This window comes from Leptonotus elevatus, chromosome 9 (genome assembly GCF_054856555.1).
Source record: "Leptonotus elevatus isolate MCC_2025b chromosome 9, RoL_Lele_1.0, whole genome shotgun sequence".
Taxonomy (NCBI): Eukaryota; Metazoa; Chordata; class Actinopteri; order Syngnathiformes; family Syngnathidae; genus Leptonotus; species Leptonotus elevatus.
The window spans coordinates 24,867,642-24,889,332 of record NC_141247.1 but is presented as its reverse complement, the minus strand read 5'-3'; the positions used below and the strand labels follow the sequence as shown (position 1 = coordinate 24,889,332).

The 21,691-nt window shown below is 40.3% G+C and overlaps 1 protein-coding gene across 16 annotated transcripts in view; it reads right to left on the bottom strand.

The window, feature by feature from the left end:
* The window catches only part of dlg3 (discs, large homolog 3 (Drosophila)), an 84,085-nt gene that overhangs the window by 39,460 nt on the left and 22,934 nt on the right, over positions 1–21,691 (bottom strand). For 13 of the 16 annotated variants that reach the window (XM_086085414.1, XM_086085409.1, XM_086085416.1 and 10 more), the window contains 4 exons: positions 2,370–2,423; positions 1,519–1,569; positions 703–827; positions 417–586 (listed from right to left, as the gene is read on the bottom strand). In XM_086085414.1, coding sequence (XP_085941540.1) covers positions 417–586; positions 703–827; positions 1,519–1,569; positions 2,370–2,423 — 400 coding nt within the window. The remainder of the gene's footprint in view (positions 1–416; positions 587–702; positions 828–1,518; positions 1,570–2,369; positions 2,424–21,691) is intronic. The other 3 variants (XM_086085413.1, XM_086085422.1, XM_086085424.1) reach the window with 1 other exon arrangement.

Genomic DNA, 21,691 nt, shown 5'->3' with positions numbered 1-21,691 from the left:
GCAAATGCTTCTCTTGTTCAAAAATGAAGAGATGACATCATGTGACAGAAAACATAAATTATTACAGTCTGAACATTTACAATACTTTGTACTTTAGTATTTAACTTAATGCAGAAAATAAAATCTGCAGAACTGAATTTGGACATCAACATTATCATTATCATTCATATTATTAATGTGCAACAAAAATGTGTCAATTTTAAGAGGGCTAAAATTGACTGACTAATCAGCTGCCCAATTAATTGGTTGTTTTTATTTGGTCAAAAGTAGCTACAATAAAACCAAAACGTATAGTTTGATGTAACTAATATATTATGGACATATTTAAAGAGCTCAAGTTAGAAAAACAAAATGCCTTGTGCACTTTCTTGACATTTGTCTTCCCGCAGCTCACGTGGTTGCGCGTGCGTGGTTACCTTTGGGCCCTTTGAGCAGGTTGACCTCCAGGATGGTCTCGGGCGGGGCCTGCCTCCGCCTCACCAGCAGACGCACCACCGGCCCCGCCTCCTTTAGGGCCTCCACCGCCCGGCTGTGGACCACCTCCGACACGTCCACGTCGTTCACGCGCAGCACGCAGTCGTTAACCCTGCGGACGCGTACGGGGGGAATGTTACATCATCATCATCATCATCATCATCATCATCATCACAAGTGCAAATGAAGTACGTAAGTATGCTAGTGTAGGAAGTAAGGCGACGTTACCCGAGCCTTCCGTCCATGGCGGCCGCTCCTCCAGGGATAATCTTGGTGATGAAGATCCCCGGATCGTCGGGAATGTGCGGATTATCGATGCCTCCCGCGATGCTAAAGCCCAGACCCGAGTTGCCCTGCGGGAAAAAAAAAATGAGCGACTAATGTTGACATACTACACACCAAATAAATCACATCGTTTACTAAAAAAAAAAAAAACAGTTGCAAGATTGTTTAACAAGAATAAAACTGAAAAATAGTAAATAATAAATCAACTGTATTCCTTGTAAAATTTTATAAGAAAATAGTTGCAATAGTAACAACAAATCCTAATTTATTTGATGAGAAAAAAAATTGCAATAGTATGAGAAGGAATTTATCATTTAACCAGAATAAAAGCACATGAAGAGTAAAATATTTATTAAAAGACAATTAATTCACAATATTATTAGAAAAAAAAAAAAGTACCGGTAATTACACAATAATAAACAGCTGGAATATTACAAGAATAAAAAATATATGTTCAGTAAATTTCTATACATTATTATATCAAAGAAATACGGTTAAGTCAGCAAAACACTCTTGCAATAATAGGCAATTTAATAAGAATAAAGACAAAAAAAATAAACAATAAGAATGATAATATTTAGAAAAAACAATAAAACGCTTAAGATTTTCAGTGTAATATCGTAATTATTATGTTTTTTCAGTAGTAAAAACATTATGAGGAATCAAATCATAAGAAGACTAAAAACACTTCAGATGGCTTATATGTCAAAAAATTCCAAACCAAAGTTGAGTGACTGTTAAGAGGATGAATGGACTTACCCTCTCCAAGATGATCTCCTCATACTTGTACATGCCATCGCTGCCGTTCACCTGTCACGCAAGAGAGAGAGAGAAAAAGAAAAAGTAAGCAAGGATGGCTCGTATTTCACACACGCACCGAAATAATTTGACCTACCAAAAATTGACGCTAATTTCACTAGCCCGCCAATGGAGTTTTGCATTGTGTATTAGCATCAAGCTAGCAAGCTTATGTGGCTTTCATGCTTTGTTTGTCTGTAAACGTCAGTCGGTATTAAACACTTTTTTTCTTTTTTTAAATGAATTCTTTACTATTTTCCAAACTCGGAAGTGGGATCACTCGTATGTCAAGGCAGCACCGTACATCAAAACCTTCCGGCAAAATGCTCACATTTTGAACACTAACAAGATTACGAACAGACCTTGGAGCGTTAGATATTTTTTTTTCACTTTAAATCCCATGTTGAGTTCATTCTGCGTTTCGAACGTGACACGAAATAAATGTGCAATGCGGCGCCCTGGCAAAACAAAAGGCGAGGTCAAAGGTCAAATGGATAATGGCTGCCGATGTCCACATGGCAAACATCTCCACACACACACACACACACACACACACACACACACACACACACACACACACACACACACACACACACACACACACACACACACACACACACACACACACACACGCACGCACGCACGCACACACACGCACACACACACACACACGCACACACACACACACACACACACACACACACACACACACACACACAGACATACACACGTGGTAACAGAGGGCGTGTGAGAAGAGAGAGAGTGTGAGCGAGCGAGCGAGTGAGTGAGTGAGTGAGGAAGGAGATACTTACATAAGGGCCTGCATCTAGTGAGTCTGCGTTGACAATGATGGGGGGAGGGTTGGCCTGTGAATATGAAGAGATACACATTATCTCAGCAGATGACGGCGCATGCACACGCACACGCACACACATTATCACATGGCAGCCAAGTGAAGCCGGCCAGTCCCCCCCGGGGGTGGGTGAGGCGGGGTTGAGACGTGCCGGGAAGGTGCCAGGGGCTGAAAATGACCACAGGGACCCACAGGACACTAACATTTGCGCTTTTTAATAAAAAAAAAAAAGAATATATATATATTCATTAACATTTAGGAATATTGTTTAAACAAATTATTGGTTAATTGATTGTAAAGACATAGAAAATATTACAAACACAACACACATCTTTATAAAATAAACAATATTTTCAACTGATTTTATTTAATAACTGGTTAATTAATGTTTTATACTTGAAACAAAAACATCATAAAATAAAAAAAATTAGATTTTTTTAAATATTAAATGTAACAGAATATTACATATTTGCTAAATGCATTTTAAAGAATAACAAAACATAATAAAATAGTTAATTTAATTTACATATACATGTAAGATTTTTTTAAATTAATTTAAAGAATTTTAAATCCATCCATGCATTTATTATCTAAACCACTTTTCCTCACGAGGTTTTCGGGAAAGAATTTTAAATAATAAATTAATTTATCATTTAAGAAATATAAGCAAAAAGAGAACAAAATGTGTTAACATACTGCAAATAATTCAATGAAAATTATTAGCAAAATACAAACAATTAGAGTACATAAAAAACAGAGGTAATTAATCAATATTTTAATTTGTATAGATTTATTATCGTAAATAATACACATATCAATAAATAAATATATATTCGTTATTAAATAAATTGGTTAATTAATTAGAAATAATATAACTTTAAACAAACACTTTACATATACATTTAACAGTTTGTTTTATTGATTTGATTCCTAATCTTACGAAATAAATCAGCACAAAAACAAAAATGATGATGTTGACGATGACGATGGTGATGATCCTTCGTATTTTTCAGCAAGCTTCCTTTCACCTCAATCATATATTAATATCATATCATATATAAAACACGAATGAATAATAAAACTAAAAATAATGACTTCATCATACTGCACGTCATATTGAAAGCAACAGGAAGTAGAAATATATCCTGCCCGTATGCCGTGTGCATTGTTTAACTGCTGATGAGTAGCTGTGAAAAGTGTGTAGCTGCTCATGTAACAGCATGAGAACACATTTTGACTATCGCGTGGGTATAAGTAATCACCCGATCAAAAGCCAGAGGATGAACGATGAATTAAGTTGCAATGTATTTTACAAGAACAAAGGTGAAAGATTAATTAACCAAATAGTTAAAGTTTGTTTTCTGTTCCAGAGAAAGAATTACACACAAATTGTAGAATTTTTGGGCTAAAAACAAGACAAAAAAAACCCAGCACCGGGTGCATCATGGGATTTGTAGTCAAGAAAGTAAGAGGGTATCGGTAAACCCAGAAGAAGGTCTGTAAGGCACTAAATCAATCCACCAGTGGTATAAAACAGCAGTTGTATAAGCTACCTATCGCCATCTGACATAACAAGCAAACAAAACAAAAACACAAGATAATCTCAGTACAAGTAATCTCAACATGCGTTTGTTTAACATTGAGCAAACAAGTCAAATACCTGGGATTAGAGCGGATTAGCACCCTCCTCCCCGCTCGGTTCCTAGAACGGTCATCCACGTTTATCCGCGGGCCGCCCCGAGGAAGACGAATACGCTCAATTTGAGAGCACGTGAGCCGAGCAGCACTAAATCTCAGGGCGCATTTTTGGACGTCTGTGCTCCAGTCAGGCCGTGGAGGGCCAAATAGCAATTTATGACATCTGGATAATCCTTTGATGGGAAGTAGGTTAAGGATTACGGAGGTCAAGTCAACGGCATTTCACAGATTAATGGCAATCCAGGTTGCACACACACACACACACTCCTCAGGCTGGAGACATCGATCTCAACAATTAAATGGTTTTGTTTTTGCCAAGCAAGTTATAAATGTATCCTTCAACACTGAACCAGTGGTTGACTGCAACTAAAATGCGGATTGACTAACAAGAACACAAAATCAAAATACAAAATTTTTACCTCATTTGATCCATAGCGAACCTTGTTTACGTTCCACAACCACTAACGTAAGCGAAAAACTGCCATATCTAGAGACAATTTTTTTTTACCTTTATTCCTTCCATATGCTTTAAATGTGGTTATTTTTTCCCAAACGCACTTAAAAAAAAATAAAAACCTCAGCACCTGTTCCACTCTCCAAAAATGTTCAACCAAACCATACTGCATAATCGCGCTAGTTATAATCGCTAGCTTAATCATGCTAGTTTAATGCTAACATACAATGCGAAACGCCATTGACAGGCTAACAGAAATTAGCATAGAGATGTTGTGTGCATATAAAGCTTCACAAACAAATAAGAGCATATTACAAATAATATAACGAAAGCCTGCTAGCTAACATATAATGCTAATATTGGAAATACGCATCGATTTTAAACCTGCAAACAACTGCTACTTGAACACACACGTGAACTGAGCACCCAACAGCTAACATCTATGCTACGCGACATCTCTTCCCGTAGAGCTCAGTGGCACGACAAGGTACTACACTTAGGCACGCAACTCAAAATTGGACAAGCGTGTATATTGTAAAAAGGAGGCTAGGAGGGCTATGTTCAAATTTGGTCAATTCAATATTTTATTCCTAAATTGCTACTATTGGTCATTCCCTTTGTGGATTGTCGTATGACAAAATGCTCCAATCCAATATTGCGCCGCTGCAATTTGTGTCTGTTAATGCCACAGGCTCGTATGGCTTTGTCTCCTTAAACTGAAGGCAGACAGAAATACGCAATAGTACATAAATAACAGTAGTATTCTATAGTTCTATATAGTTTTAAGATTCGATAGTGTTAACGTGGTGTTTTGTGCGGCAAATGTGTGCGCTTGACTCTGGAGACGGTGACGCCACCCACAGAAGCGAATGCGGGGCACGGGCTTCATCCCAATTGTTAAATAATCAATGTGTTGCCATAGCAACCGCTGCCTGCACACAGCACCGGCCAGCAGGCCTACTTGCAGCATCCCCCCCTGCTGCATCTTTTCGCCTTCCTGTCTCTCCTCTTCACACAGACGCGGCAAGAAAAAGCTTCATTTTGCAAAATCTTCATATCTATACCAAACATTTGTTATGTTTATTATTCTGCCCATTTTCCAAGGCCTGCTCATTCCACATTTCAAAGTCGTCAGCTCATTCGGTTGAATTTCCACTCAGAATTCCACATTCCCCATGAACTCATTTGCTCCCAAAACCGTATAAATACGTTCTATTTCAAATGTTTTAAGTGTCCCGAAGACGTATTTATACGTTTTTTTAATGGGGGAACGGTTGAAGAAACGGTAATATGGTATTACACAAACGGCTAGCAGGTGGCAGCAGAGCATAGGAAATGAACCAGGACGACGTTGAAAAAAGCCTCAATTACTCAGAATTCGAAATGGATTTGTGAATAATGATGAAACTTGGCTATATTCTAATGCTAATTGCTGCAAAACTGAAACAGATAGAAATATACTTTTTTCCCCGATGAAAGAAGAGACTTTAATGTTTCTGTTGGTAGGTTTCATGTTTTTATAGCAATAGAACACAATATTCTGTGGGTCTTGCAAAATCAGTCAAAATCCAGTAAGACGGCCGGGAGTGAAGGGGGTTGCTTCAGTGAAAATGGCTGCGAGTGAATGAGTTAAAAGTAATTAATAACTTATCTTTCCAGATGTCTCAAATGATTCCGATTATTCCAAATTTGACATGACAACGTTCCCAATATAATGCAGAAAGGTTACATACTTACTACCTCATTCCACATACGGAATGAAATCGTTCCAACAAACTAATCAGCTCACCATCTTTAAATCTATTTTTGAAATTCTCAATAGTCGCACATTTGTCCACATTCCCAAATCATGTATCCACTTATTCCGTATTTGTCAACTGATGTAAACCACTCCAACTTTTTCCTAAATGACTGCAGACATTTTTACATACCAACCGCCCTTTTCCACATTTTGTCACCGATTCAAATCATTCCAACTTTATTGTTGAGCTCGTTCAGGGCAACTTCGAAAACGGCGCTATTTTTCACACTTCCAATCTTACCGCGATTTTCACGACATTTTTTTCTGGCAACATTCAGAAAACAATGCAGACATTTCGACATTTTCAATACTTCAATGAATTACGCAGCATTTGCCTTCAGCATCAGTTTTTCCAGATTCACAAACTAGTAAGTAGGAAGGTGTTCCTATTCCTTTAACACTTAATAAATGAAGTAACAATTACACACCGCCTCTTCACACCGTGATGCACTACAACCGCATCAAACAAAAACATCGTGTAAAACGCTTAACGCGAGGCCACATTGTTGATCAACCCTTTGCTTCTTCTTCACGGTCGGGTACGGTTCGAGGAGGAAGCGGCCGCGTGGCCACAAAGTCACAGCTAATAGCCGACGAGTCAACCAGAAGCGTAGCGCCGCGTTGTGAGATTTGTGACGGCGATTTGAAATTCAACATTTTCCAAAGGAATATGACACCAAATCTTGGGAGAGGTCAAACAACGCAAGGGTAAATATCACAAGGGTTGACTTTTAGGACAGGAGGTCGTCTGTTTGTGTTTTTATTTTGAAGCTCCGTAGAAGTTTACTGTACTGAAATATTCATGCGTATTCAAACAAAAAAATGTTGAACTAAACTATACAATAACAAAAGTCAGCTAAGCTAAAGCTAACAAATACAGTGGCTCCCTGCATATAATTAATGTCTTATTTGATTTTTAGGGGAATATATCCCACATTCCTCAATGGAACCCTCACTTATCTATTTATTGACTTACTTACTCGATCCCCCACTTATTTTCATTTTTCATGATTTTTATGTCAATTACAATGCGCATCAATTATCTGTGGATTTTTACTCTTTGCGGTTGTGCCCAGGATACGTAGCCACTTAAAACGCCGTAGATGGGCTACTAGGAATCAGCGTCGACGTGACAGTCATTATAACCCTTTAAAAACCGCTAGCAAAATGCAAACATATCATGTGAAATGCAATGCTATAGACAGGCTAAAAGACATTAGCATAGATGCCTTAAAGCAAACGCTACGGTACCTCAAACGGAGCATATGAGCCGAATCGCGGGCATACTGTGAGGAACAACAACTATTACTAGAGCGCAGTAGGGGACCTTCTCTGCCTCTTCTTTTGTTTCTCGGTGTCCCGTGAGATTCCTTCTGCAGCGAAACGCAGCGCGGCGCCTCGGCTCAATCGCGATTGGCAAACACTGATATATGACCGCAAGCGGTCAGTGATGCTTGCTCAGTTGCCGTGGCTGTCATTGGCCCGTGTTCGCACGCCGCGCTGCAGTCCGATCAATAGCCGCTCAATTGCCATGCGGCCCGACATCGCATTCGCGGCGCGGCGCGGAGGAGGCGGAGAAGGCCTTGCGATAGGATGCGTGAACAAGGTTGCGTCAGTTGTCGAGAACAAAAAGGCGAACTAATGAGATGATACGCCGAGAATCTCTTAACCATAAAGGTCACCGGCTCCCTTCCCGTCTCAGCCGCCGCAACACGTGCGCAAATCAGCCGTTTATTTATTCCAATAAGCGGCCGCGCTGAAATTAATTACTACGCTCCGGTAAAAAGCGCTCCATTAAAGCTCTAAAGTTCTGCGATAGGGTGGCCGTGATTGAGCATGGCGGCTGTGACTGTGCCGCCCCCACATTGACCCCCCCACCTACACACACACACACACACACACACACACACCCCGTCTTCCCCAACACAACACACACGGACAAGAGCGTAATTAATTAATAGTCCGTCACCGCTGTTGGCAAGCCGCCCTCGTGTTCATGCGGTGTTGCAAACGCACGCTGTGGCTTACCGCACGGCAAATGTCACCTTCAAGGGAAATAGAAAAGGAGAAAGTCGAGAGTAGGGGATGTTTGATGTCACTTTTTCTTACTCAACTCATCTTTAGCAAGTAACCGACCTCACAACAACAACAGCAACAACAACAACAACAAAAACGAGACGAAGTGCAATTTCTGGAGAAAATGCGTGGGAATGCTGAAAGCTGAACGCTAAGATTTGAATGCACGGGGAATGCTTATGAAGTTGAGAGATAAATTATGAAATGACGACCTCCCGATTACTGGACAATGCATTTTGCCAACTATGCCACCGAGCAGCATCAGAAATCTGGTAATGATGATAAGTTATATGTATGGCAGTGGGCGTGGAAAGTTCAATGTCTGTCCCATTGAAAATGAATGGTGAAAAGATGATGTCATGCGGAATCAGACAATATATAAGAGGGACGTGAATTTTTAAATAAATTAATTTTTTCGAACGGTGTAAATCGGAGGTATTATGTGGGAGTTGTTAGCGGCATAAAAGTGTGGAGAATAAAAAATAAATAAATCACAATAACAGATGTGATGTCATGCTTCAGCAAATGAATAATTGAATGCCGAACCGGAGAATAAACACAGAAGCACAATTCAAAGTGTGAGGCAGCCACGTTAACCACTCCGCCACCGTGCTGCGTCATCCTTGTTGTATTTTTTTGGGGAGCGGCTCGAAATGCCGCCAATCAGTCAGCGTTGTGCGGGAACGGCCGGCACATCCCCAGCCAGGACAGTAAGTCACAAAATAACAACTCCGGCGAAAGTTAGCACATCAACGCGGCCAGACACTGATGACGTCACGCCATTCCGCCCGCGAACCGCCTCGCCGACATGGCAGCGCTCGACTCGAGTCACATGACTGGAGAGTCAGAATTTGAGTTACAGGTTTGAGGATGTGGAACTTTAAACAAAACTTGAGTATGTGGCAAGATGTGTCTGCCTTTTTACATTTCATTCGAGGCAAAGCAAAATTGCCTTTAACTTACTGTTAAAAAAATCTATAAGAAATACCAACATGCTTTTTAAAAATATAGCATATTGTATATATTTTATGTTTGTGTAGATTTTCACTCATTCAGGTCATGGTAATCGGCAAAGATTGAATTGAAGCAACTGGACACTTTTTTTGTTGAGTTTTTTCTGGTTTTCCAAAAACATTCCAAAATGGCTTTGGCAATTATGCTAACAATTTGAAAATGTGCATTTTCAAGTGTGCCATTTGCTTGTGTTTTGTATGTAGTGCACACAAAGCTAAACTCTGTTAGCGCAATGCTAACACATAAAGTGAAATGGCATTGACGGGCTAACAAAAAGCGAATATTTTATATTTTATATAAAAGTGGTCAACAAGTGTGCCCCAAGTTATTATCCAATTTCACTTGATTGGTACAAATGTGATTATTTATTGTAATGCAAATAATGTGTCTATCTATATCGATAGTGATGTATCAGGAAAGGTCAAACAAGTTAACGCTACATGACAGGAAGAACAATCTCCCCTTTTTGCCTTTCATAAGACGGAAAAACAGCTACAGAATGTGTTTATTCAAATTTCACACTAAGTTTAGGAGAAAATTGAGACGAAATCATCATTATTTCAATATATATTATACACTTTTTGTGAGGTTTTTTTTGGTTGGTTGTTGCATGAGATTTTTTGGGGACAAAAATATGCTTTGTCAAACACTACTTTTGGATGGACCCATTTGCACGATGTAAGCGAGGGAAAAATCAACATGTCATCGGAATAAATAAAATATCTTCAACAAGTTCTCGCAAACCAGACCGAGCCGTTCTTCACAGTCAGTCCTTTCGATCGTTGCCGCCTGATGAGATATTCCGCTGAGCACATGCACAGCTTGGATTTGGCTGATTACATAATTGGGCATTTTAATGGCGAATATTAATCCGCAACGGCCCATATTGGGTTTTATAAGCGGGCTGATGGAGATCTGCGGGCTCTCGGCGAGCGGCGTAGTGACAATGAAGCTCTTGACGTGCAAGAGGCGCACGGCCGCGCTTCATCGCGCCGTTCAGGATGCATCTGGCGAGGCTGAAATGTGGCCTGACTTGTCAGCACAACGTCGCTTGCAAACCCACACTGATGTCTTCGGGTAATTACAAGAGCTCATCCCTTTCTATTCTCCACACCTCCAATTTACTAATCCTTCCCTTCCCACACGTTCTTGCAAAAGTACTTGAGGGAAAAACTAAAAAAAGATTGGTTCAAGAAAGTTAAAACCCTGCTGCCACAGTTTGGCTTTAGCCCCAGGTGCTCGATAGCTAGCTCCCTAGCTAGCTCCATATGGTATTCGTTTGCTTGCTAGGGAGCTAGCTAGCTAGCTAGCTAGCATCAATGGCTAAAGTCAAACTGTGGCAGGGCTTTTACTTTCTGGACCTGGATTTGCCACCTCTGTTCAAGAAGTAATGATTCTACTCCTTTGCATGCTGTAAGTTAAAGTAAACAAGTACAAAAAACAGTTATGTGACTTGAGTAACCAATTTTAGGACTTCTCAAGCCCAAGCTAGCAACCCAAACAGGACCAATTCAATGCCCTGAGAGTGCGAGAGTTGCAACTCAAAGATAAGAAATAACCGGCCACTTTATCTGTCACGATAAAACCCACAAAGACAGCTAAGCTACGTTATCTTCACAGTTCAGCTAACTGTTTGCTGGTCAAGCATTAACTAAGCGTCAAGCTAACGAACAAAATGTTAAAAAAAAACTGGGTGTGATGTGGTTAATTGTTGTGACTGACTTGCTTAAATCCTAATCAAGACTTTTAAAAAAATTCACTTGACTTGATTTTTGCCACATTCACCTGCTAAAATCTGAAGCTTAAGACTTGATGCTAACTTGTGATTAAAACAAAGAGTAATGTGACTTACTCCAAAAAAGCATCCTATCAATGCAAGTCTGTGCCTGCGAGCCAGTGAGCTGAACACCTCGCAGCCAAATGGTCTGCCAGTCAAGTTGAAATTCATCCAAAATGTCTGACCGGCAGCCTGTGACGTCACTGCAGCAAAGTCAGAAGCTCAACTTCAGGAAAACGACACTGCTCACCGAGAATGCATCGGGAGAGTTGAACATTTTCTCTAGCGGGTGCAAAATTATGATAATTTATTGTAAAATATACCATCAGACTGGGACTGGTGTGGTGACTCACTAATTTTAAACAAAGAAGGCCAATGCAGTAAGCAAAAATCGCTTGATGTACCGCACGAACACAGCATTGAGTGGCAAGCAGAGGATAAAAAGGCAAGAACGCCGCAGCAGCCACATCCAGACAGACGATCATGGATGTAATCAGGCACGATATTAAACTGGGATTGCTTCTATTTTCCAACCCAAACAACTGAATTGAGAAGTGTTTTTTTTTTTTTTTTTTTTTTTTTTTTAGCTGTGCAGATTATGTCGAGCCACGACGAAATGTTAATACAGTGAAGTCCTGCTACATCGCGGTTCGCCATTCTCGTCACTGATCTTCAAGCGAGTCTTTTTTTCCCCACCATACAAGGAAGTCCAAATTTAGAGTTGCGCACCTAAAGTGTAGTGCCATATTTTGCTGTTTAATATTTTTGTTGTTGTTTTCAAAGAGCAGAGATAACAAAGTATCTGCCCATGAGTATTGGCGGATGCTGTTTAAATGTTTAGAATCACCGTAACGTCGACACTCTTTTTCATTAGCTTGTCTATGGCGTTTCACATTAGGAGTTAGCATTCAGCTCGTGGACTCTCGCCAAACTCTCAAATTTGAGAATTTTTGTGTGTAACATAAGTTCAACTCATTTGCTCCCAAAAACGTATAAATGCGTTCTATTTTAGATGTTTTAAGTGTCCCTAAAGACATATTTATATGTGGGGTTTTTTTATGGGGGGGTTATGCTAGCATACAGAAGGCTTTGATGCAGCCTCTCAACTGCAGAGAACGGTTGAAGAAATGGTAGTTATTACAAAAACGGCCAGCAGGTGGCAGCAGAGCATAGGAAATGAACCAGGGCTATATTGAAAAAAAACCTCAATTACTCTAAATAGATTTGTGAATAATGATGAAACTGAGCTATATTCTAATGCTAATTGCTGCAAAACGGAAACAGATACAAATGTACTTTTTTTTTCAGATGAAAGAAGAGACTCTAATCTTTCTGTTGGTAGGTTCCATGTTTTCATAGCAATAGAACACAATATTCTGTGGGCCTTGCAAATTCAGTCAAAATCCAGTAAAGCAGCCGGGAGCGAATGAGTTAATTGCATTTTGTTTCATGTGTCAGTTTTACAGCAAACTTCAATTGGAAATGACAATGAAATGCTTGAAGCAGGCGCGCTGTGCATCTCATTTGCAGGACCGTGTGATCGACGAATGTTTGTCGTGGGAACAGGTGAAAAGGAACATTTTAAAAAAGTTTCACGTTTTGTGAGAGAAGAGTAAAGCCATTTTGAATCTATACTGTGGATTTGCATTGGTTGGGTTTACGGTGCAAGCCGCCTCCCCTCATTCCCAATAAACCATGGTTGACTGCATCCTACATGTTCTCCTAAATTGCTACAAGTACATCCAACCAAAACTACAGGATAAAAAAAAAAATGCGTTTCTCGCTAAAACCACACACATCTGTGTAAAAGCGCCATACCCCGACATGCATATATTATAAAGCGTAGCAATCACACCGAGGCGTTGCCGCGGCAGCCGATTCTTCTCCGAATCCAGACCGAGCATTAAAAATGGAGGAGGGGGACGAGGAGGAGGAAGATGACAGAAAGGAAGAAAACTGAAACACACACACAAATGAGAGGCCGGACCAAATGGCTGAAGGGCTGCTTGGATAATGCATTAGACAGAGATGGCACTCAAAACAGCCGCGCCAAATGTCCTTTTTCTGACAAACACGCACACACACACACATTCACCAACCTTCACTCAAGCAACAAATATTTACCCCAAAATAAGTACATGTTGGTCCCATCCGAGCCGATGCTCTTGAACCAGAATAGCACGCTGCGCATGCTACATTGAATTAAAGATGGATGCATGAGTTGACGGCCAACGTTGAAATGTGTGTCATGCGCTGTACACTTGCAGCAAGACATGAAAAATGCAGCGGGGGAAATTGCAAGCATAAGTTCAGACATTCCCGAGTCGGACCCGTTCGCTCAGGGCATGTTTTCACTGCCATTTGTTGGATGGATGGATGGATGGATGGATGGATGGATGGATGGATGGATGGATGGATGGATGGATGGATGGATGGATGGATGGATAGAGAAATTCTCACTTTTCAGGGGAATTTTTGTTCAACTATTAACATCGGGTCATCAAAGAGATTTCAACATTTTAGGTCCATAATTTAAAAAAAAAAAAAAATAGGAGGCAAAATACTCCAGAGCGCTGACAGAACGCAAGTAAGCACATTTGTGCGACGGGGCATTAAAAGCTCTTTCTTCTTTCATTCTTTTACTTGTCACAGGTGCATGTGACAGCATTAAAAATAGAACCCTTCCAGTTCGGATGCTAAACTGCTGAATGCTCGCTTGCCAAAGCATGAATACGAGAAATGTACCTCTCATGTTATGTTTTTTTTCCCCAAAATAGCATTTGCGATTTCTTTTTTTTTTTTCTTTTTTTTCTTTTTTTTATAAAGAGCTCAGTATTGTTCATTCGGAAATGTCATCATCATTGCTCTTTATTTTTTATTTTTTTATATATATATATTTTTATATATATATATATATATATATTATTATTATTTCATTTATTTTTTTGTGTGTGTGTGGGTGAGTATGTGTATGTGCGTGCGTGCGTGCGTGCGTGTATTTGTTAGCTCACCAAAAAACCTATTAGAAAAAATCTCATACCGTTCACCTAAACCGAACACCGCCGTCAGGAGACCCGAGGAAGGACCAAAGAAAACCAAGGAAGGTGAAATCCAGCACCGACCAGACACCACCCACCAGAACTCCTCCCCAACCCAAGAAACATCCAGACCCCGACAAATCCAAAAAACATAAAATCAGGGAGGCCTCAAGAGACCGAAGGAGAGACCGAGAAAAGGAAGGAAGGATTTGCGATTTCTATTTCGATAACATGATGTGACTTGATGAATCGTTAAGGCCTAATTGTTAGGGGGGGGGGGGGGCAAAGTTTGTTTGGAATGAAGCAGAAGCTGCGACGTGAAGATGTTTCCTTCTTGATGTTCCGCAATAGGAGCTGATAAAATGGCCGGATGAAAGGAAATAAAAGCACAAGCAGCTCCGAAAGCACCCACACACCCCCACAGAAATGAAGAGGAGTCAGAAAGCTTCAGGAGCTCTCCACTCGTATCGATTGTGATCTGCGCAGCAGCCCTTGCTAACGTGTGGGGGGATGTTACCTTGCAGTTTGGAGCGCTGGAACGCAACGCCGAGCCACTCTTAACATCTCAAGCCAATCTGAGGAAAAGACATAATCGGCTGCTCTTATCGTGTGCGGTGCGCTTGAGCACACGATCGCATCGCCGACGTCAACGCGGTGCCACAGGAAATTCAGAAAATGCCAAGAAGAAGAAAATGAATTTTGCTTCTTAATTGGTGGCTGTCATAATGACGCTGATTGGTTGAATTCAATTCGAGGGTGGGGGGGGGGGGGCTGTTAACAAACCTCACACCACAGGATAATCGTTAAAGATAATCTTTTAGAGGCAGCTGACAATTGGGCCTTTGTTAACTCTAAGTGGAACAAAGAAATTCGTTTTTTTATGGTTATAGCTTACTTAAAAAAAAATTAAACGAAGAACACAAGATGATCTTGCTCCGGATAATCTTTCACTGACAAATCTGAGAATTGCGTGGAGGTCAAGTTCTTCAGATGAGGCCAATTGTGTACATCTCTCTCTCTCTTTTTTATTTTTTTATTGCCGAATTCTTTGAATTTCGTTTAATTAATAGCCACATTTTATTTAACGCTGCCCCACAACTGCACGCAAAGTCCCTCGTGTGCAGCTAGTATTCCTGCCGCCTCCATCGCTGATTCAGGAGTCCGGCCGGCCTACTGTCATTTTTCTAGGCCAGTCGCTACTGTGATCAGCAAAAAAAATAAAAAAAAATAAAAAAAAACATCAAACAAAGCAGGCAAGCAAACAAACAACAGTGCCCTCCCTCCTTTCTTCTTTTTTCTAGCAGGATGGGGGGGGGGGGGGGGGCGGGGGTTGGGGGGGGGCACCATATGATCACAGAAAGCATTTATTCCATATCCTACTAGTGGCAAGAGTATGCACTAGTTTGCTTTTTGTCTTCACTAATAAGACCATGACTTATAGACATGTCTTAGTAGTGACATTCTTTTCCCACTACTAACTTTCATTACAATGAGTAAGGCACAATAGTAGACCAACTAAGCGCACGAAAAAAAAACAACTGTCTTAACTAACGACGTTTGTTTCCACTTTTGACTTTCACATACTAGTAGAATGAGGATGGCAGAAAAGTAGAACAACTGTGTCTATTTATTAATTTTTCGACCGTTGCCTTTCATTACTGTCTGACATTTTTTGTGCACCAGTACAGACTCCCCCCCCCCCCCCCCCAACGATTGGTTTCCGCTATTGCGCACTAGTGGAACAACTAAGGTGCACTAGTAGAACGATAAATCAAAGAGTTCAAACTGCCCCATGACCACAAATATAGACGAATTTGACCCTGTTACCGTTTCGAGATTCCCCCATAACTCTTCAAAGACCAACAGGTGCGTTTTTCCTGAAAGTTATACATTTATAATCTAAAATCTTTGAAACCGTTTAAAATATTGTCATTTGAAAAAGTCATCACATTTCAGGGTGATTGATGACTTTTAGGTTAATTGTCCTGCTGTCAATTTGACCCCAAACGTAACGCAAGGTGCAGAAGTCGGCTCAGTAGTCGAGTCTTTTTTTGTGTGTGCAACTTCACATCCTTGTACTCGTGAGCAAACAGAACATCGCGTCGCAGCCACGGGACTCCTGCCTTTTTCGCCGCAAAGCCACCTCCGCTGCAGAGGTGCGACGTGGGAGTTAAACGCCGCTCGGGTCAGCGGCCATCTCGCTCACGTAATAGCGGCGCCGACCACGTACTGTACGTCTGACTTGTTTTTTTTTTTTCTTCTTCTTAGTCACCGGCTCGCTTACAATACGCAAAAAGCAAAGCTTTGTCAAAGTGCAAATAAATATTGCAGCGTGTCTTGTCTCCCTTGTTTCACAGTGCATTTGCCTCCCCATCATTCAGACGCTTTTCTTTAGAGTCTCGTGGGTCTGGAACAATTCGGTTTTAGCTCGAGGTCTCTGCCGGGCATCTGTGTGTGTGTGTGTGTGTGTGTGTGTGTGTGTGTGTGTGTGTGTGTGTGTGTGTGTGTCTTTATTAGAAATTCAAACAAAATACCATATTTCTTCAAATAGTAGGGCCCATTTAAATTGAAACCACACTCTGACTAACTAACTTGCTAAACGTATTTAGTCCCGAATAGCAACAGTTAACAGGGAGAGCATAATTGTTTGTATGTATGCATTTGAAGGGTCAGAATTCCTGTAACATTAATGCTAATTTCGTTTTTTCCAATTCAGTTATGGAGTTATACGCTTGAGGGAACATTGTGGTGTTTAAATATAGTGTGTCGTTTGATTTATCAGTTTTAAACTTCAACTGCTAGCAGGGTTTTTATAGTTTTGGAATCTTCATTTTAGTTCGTTTTTATTTTGTTTTTTTTAATTTAAGTTAGTTTTAATTAGTTTTCAGGGTGGTTGCTAGTTTTCATTATGCTTTTTAAATGTTTTAGTTAGTTTCAGTATTAGTTTTCGTTTTTTGCATTTACATTACTTGTGCCCAGAGAATAAAAACCCTGCCACAGTTTGGCTTTAGCCATTTATGCTAGCTAGCTAGCTGCCTAGCAGGTAAACGAGCACCATGGGAGCTAGCTAGCACCTGGCGTTAGGTTTTTACTTTCTGGTCCTGGATTTGCCACCTCTGCTTGTGCGCAATATTTATTAAACATGATGGTGTTTATTAAATATTGCGCAAAATTAAAACACATTAAAAAAAAGAAAGTTAATACTGAAACTAACTAAAACTAAGCATTTTTTTAAAAACTAAAACTAATAAAAACTAACAGAACCACCCTGAAAACGAATTAAAACTAACTAAATTTAAAAAACAAAACTCAAAATGAAAATTCCACAACTAAAATAACGCAGGTTGTAATGTTTGCCGTTGTGTCTTTGCATTAAGCTCACAGAAGTGAATTTTCTGCCACCATTTACATCTCCAATTTTTGCTCACACATCAATGTGTGGGGAGGGGGAATGCTTTAAAAAAAAAAAACAGTAGGTCACTAACTCACTCGCCTCATACATGTCATTGATAGTAAAAATGTCGGATCCCAACAACTCATACGTCCATATTACAGCACAACCTGTCGTATCAAGTGTTGCTACTACAAAAAAAAAAGAAGAAAAGAGAAGAAGCAAAGCCAATTTCAAATGGCAATTTTCAAGATGGCGGCAAGCGCTAGATGTTGGCACATATAGCGGACGGCGAGCGTGTGCGTTACTAGCCGCGGACGCTGTTACAAGGAAGGGCAAATCGCATCAGTGCGGACAAAATCCCATCAGACGGATGCACGCGCCAGTGACACCGATAACTCAATGTGACGGCGGAAGACGCGCGGGCACGCGCCGGGCGCTTACGCGAGCGTTTCTGATCAAGGCCTCCGGACTTTTCAAGTGGTAATCACCTATGGGAGTGTTGGACACGGAACGCCCACCGTGCCTGCGAATTCATGGCAAAGCAAGCCACGTGAAAAAACCGTAATAAACAAAAAGAGGATTTTGGAGGAGAGAATGAGCCCGGCTGGTTATAAATAAAGTGAAATCTCATGAATGTTTCGAGGCAATCATAGCTACTGCGTTGCACAAAGACAGATTGGCGGCCGCGGGGGGGGGGGGGGGGGGGACGGGGGGAGATTTCTGACTGAAGCTGCCGATGGAGTCGCAAATTTACATTCAAATAGGCCCAACCACAAACCGCTTTCATGTAAAGCCATGTTTTTATGGGCAGACATTGGAACAAATAGGAAAAAAAAAAGGAATACAATCATAAAACTAATTTGCTGAATGTAGTTGTTTAAATTAGCCAGTCAAATAAAAACAAGTTATCAATCAATTTAAACAAATAACATTTTGTTGTGTTTGGTCATGTTTAAATAGGGAACTGCGCAAGATTGCAAATTAAAGGTGTAGATATAGAAAAGCGTAAATGAGATTAAATTCCTGGCGGTAACAAAATCTGCTGGAAACCACACATTGAATATGTTGGATCCAAACTTTCTAAAAGCAAAAGTCAAACATTTTCCCAACCAGAAATCATGACACATTCTGTTCTGCTCTCTAGTATTGCCTTATTTAAATTATTGTTCAGAAGTTAGGGGAAACGCTTACAAGACATCATTACAACCTCTGTTTCTGTTGCAAAAAAAATAAAATAAAAAGAGCTACAAGAAGCAGTCCATAATGTAGAATATCTCCACCACACCAATACGCTGTTTCGACAATCTAAAACTGTCAAATTCTTTGATCTCGTGGAATTCAATACTGTACAATTGGTGTATAAAGCTAAACATCATTTACTGCCGGGCAATATTGAAAATATGTTTTCAGAGAGACGGCGAGGTTATGGTTTGAGGGGAATTCATAACTTAAAGAAAAAGTATTCGAGAACATCTGTATGTGGAGTGAACATCTGGAACAGGCTGAGTCCTGATTTACAACAATATCCAAACATAGACCAGTTTAAAAATGAAATATAAAATCAACATTTTTGAAAGGTATAGGGAGGAAGAAGTGCTTTTCAATAAAAAGTAAAAATTTTTGATGTTATTATTATTATTATTGTATTATTAGATTTGTTGCTATTGATAAAGAAAAAATAAATATATGTAAAAGTATGACAATATTTGCACACTGTTGAATGTGTTCACTATCAATAATTACTATGATAACCTTTGTTATTAATAATCAAGATATATTAGCTGTATATTAGCAGTTTTTTTTTGTTTACTACACATACCTACTATTTATTGTGCAACAGATGTTAAAAGGGGTCGGACCTGAGAAGTTTATGCTTCTTCCGACTCCTTTTCGAACATGTGTGTGCAAACGTGTAGCTCATGATTGGGTGAAACACTGTGAAACTTTCTTATGTTGCTTTAACGTTGTGTTTGTTGTTTTATATGTTTTGTCTTCACACATTTACTTTATTAACCAAGTCTGTGTTTTCTTTATATGCATGTTTGAAAATTGGGATTAAAAAAATAATAATCTTGGGGTAACGGAGATCATGACCACCAACGTTTGTTACTCACGTCGAGACGACTGTAAATTTGTTCTGCTCATTGCAGAAAATGCTGCTTAACAAATGGAAATACAAGCAAGGAATTCTGCGCTTTTGCTTTTAAATTTCATTGATGTATTTATTTATTCTTGGCAACCTCTGGATATCCTGCTTTGATTTTAATCCAGAACACAGCCAAATATGCTCCATCTTTTACGGGCTTCATTCCCTTATATTAATTACAGCGAGCGGGTTTGCTGCGTCACAATCAACTGTAGCCATAAAACCTGTATTGTAATTAGGACCGTCTCTTAAACGCAGCTTTGATTTTCTTGGAGGTTGTTGGCATTTCTCTGTTTCTCTGTTTTGTTTTGTTTTTTTAACACCAATTTGCATTGCCTTGTAGGCTTACTTTTTTTTGTACGCTCACTACCTTGATTAATGAGTGGCCCAGCTTTAGGTTAATTGAGTTACGTAGCGTCGATTTTTTTGCCTTGCGTTGCTAGCCAAAATTTTTGTTTCAAACAAGATAGGGATACGGCAAAAAAAAGAAAATAATAAATAACAATGTGGTATGCTGTGTTTGTATGTGTTGCTGCTCCGAGGCAGTTGTTTGAAGGTTTGTAATTACCGTAATATCTACTCTGAGCTCATTTCCGTTTTATATGATATGTTAGCATCAAGCTAGTGGACTTTTGTTGCTATATCGTTCGGTTGAAATTTTTAACAGTTTAACATGTTTAATTCTCTTTAATGGTAAGAAATGCCGAGTCATGTGCATTCAAGTAGCAGCTTTTGAAAGGTTTACACTTACTGTTATCTATCCTAATTTCCATGAGCCTGTTGTTTCGTATTATATATTAGCATCAAGCTAGCGGACTTCCGGTATGTCAGTTTTACAGTAAACTTTAAAGCGCGAGTGACAAATTAGAAAGTACACTTTTCCTGTTATTTCAAAAACTGTGCAAGCGACAAATGAGGATCTTGAGGATCACGTCAGCCGGAACCATGGACATGTCCTTTTAGGAATTCTTTCTCGAGTGACGCATGCGCGTGGGGGGATTTCAGCGCTGTTTTCAGCAGCGCCACCTGGCGTTCGGGAGGGACGAAATAGAGGCATTTGATATATAAACGACGGACCGCAACAACGTCAAGGTCTTGCTCAAAAGGTTTGGAGTGACGATGCGAGGTTGCCTGCTGCCGCATCCGCCGCACGACTTTTTACGAAAGCCAAAACGCACTCGACGTGCTTGGCCGTGTTTGATTTCTAGCCCGCTTCCCAGGCTTGGTATAGGTTAGCCATGGAAGAGGAAGGGGGGGGGGGGTCCTTCCTCGCAGTTTGCCGGGGCGGGTTCATCTCGCTCGTACACGGTTGGCTTGGTTTGAAGGGATGGAGGGACAGATGCTCGTCCACGCTGTGGGAGAGGCCTTCTTCCTCTTCTGACAGCACAACCGACTCCCTCCTCTTATGTAATCCAACACCCCCTACCACCGCCGCCAACGCCTCCCCCTCGCCACACCGCCTGCCTTTATTGGCTTATTTCTCTCACTTCCAACCCTCTATCGCCACACAATTCCAGCATGTTTATTCCAATGTGCTTGACTTGTATCCTCATGGAATGTCACATATGGCTATTTGCTGCATGGGCTTTAGAATAGGGAGAATCTACCCGGTGACACCAAGATAAGGTTTTGGCTAATAGAATATTTTTGATAGGGTCATTTTTAAATGGGTATTGCAAGATCGTTGGGTAGGCTTATTGCCTAAAAGGTTTCCAAAATGGCTACAACTCCTTGTATGTTTATGAGCATTAGTTAAGGATTTGCCCGAAGAAACTTGATCGGGGACTTAAATGAGGAATGCACCTGAAAGTGGAGTTACAGATATCTGGAATCCACAAATGTATGCCTACAACTGAATTGTGAATATCTGCAATGAGAAAGCC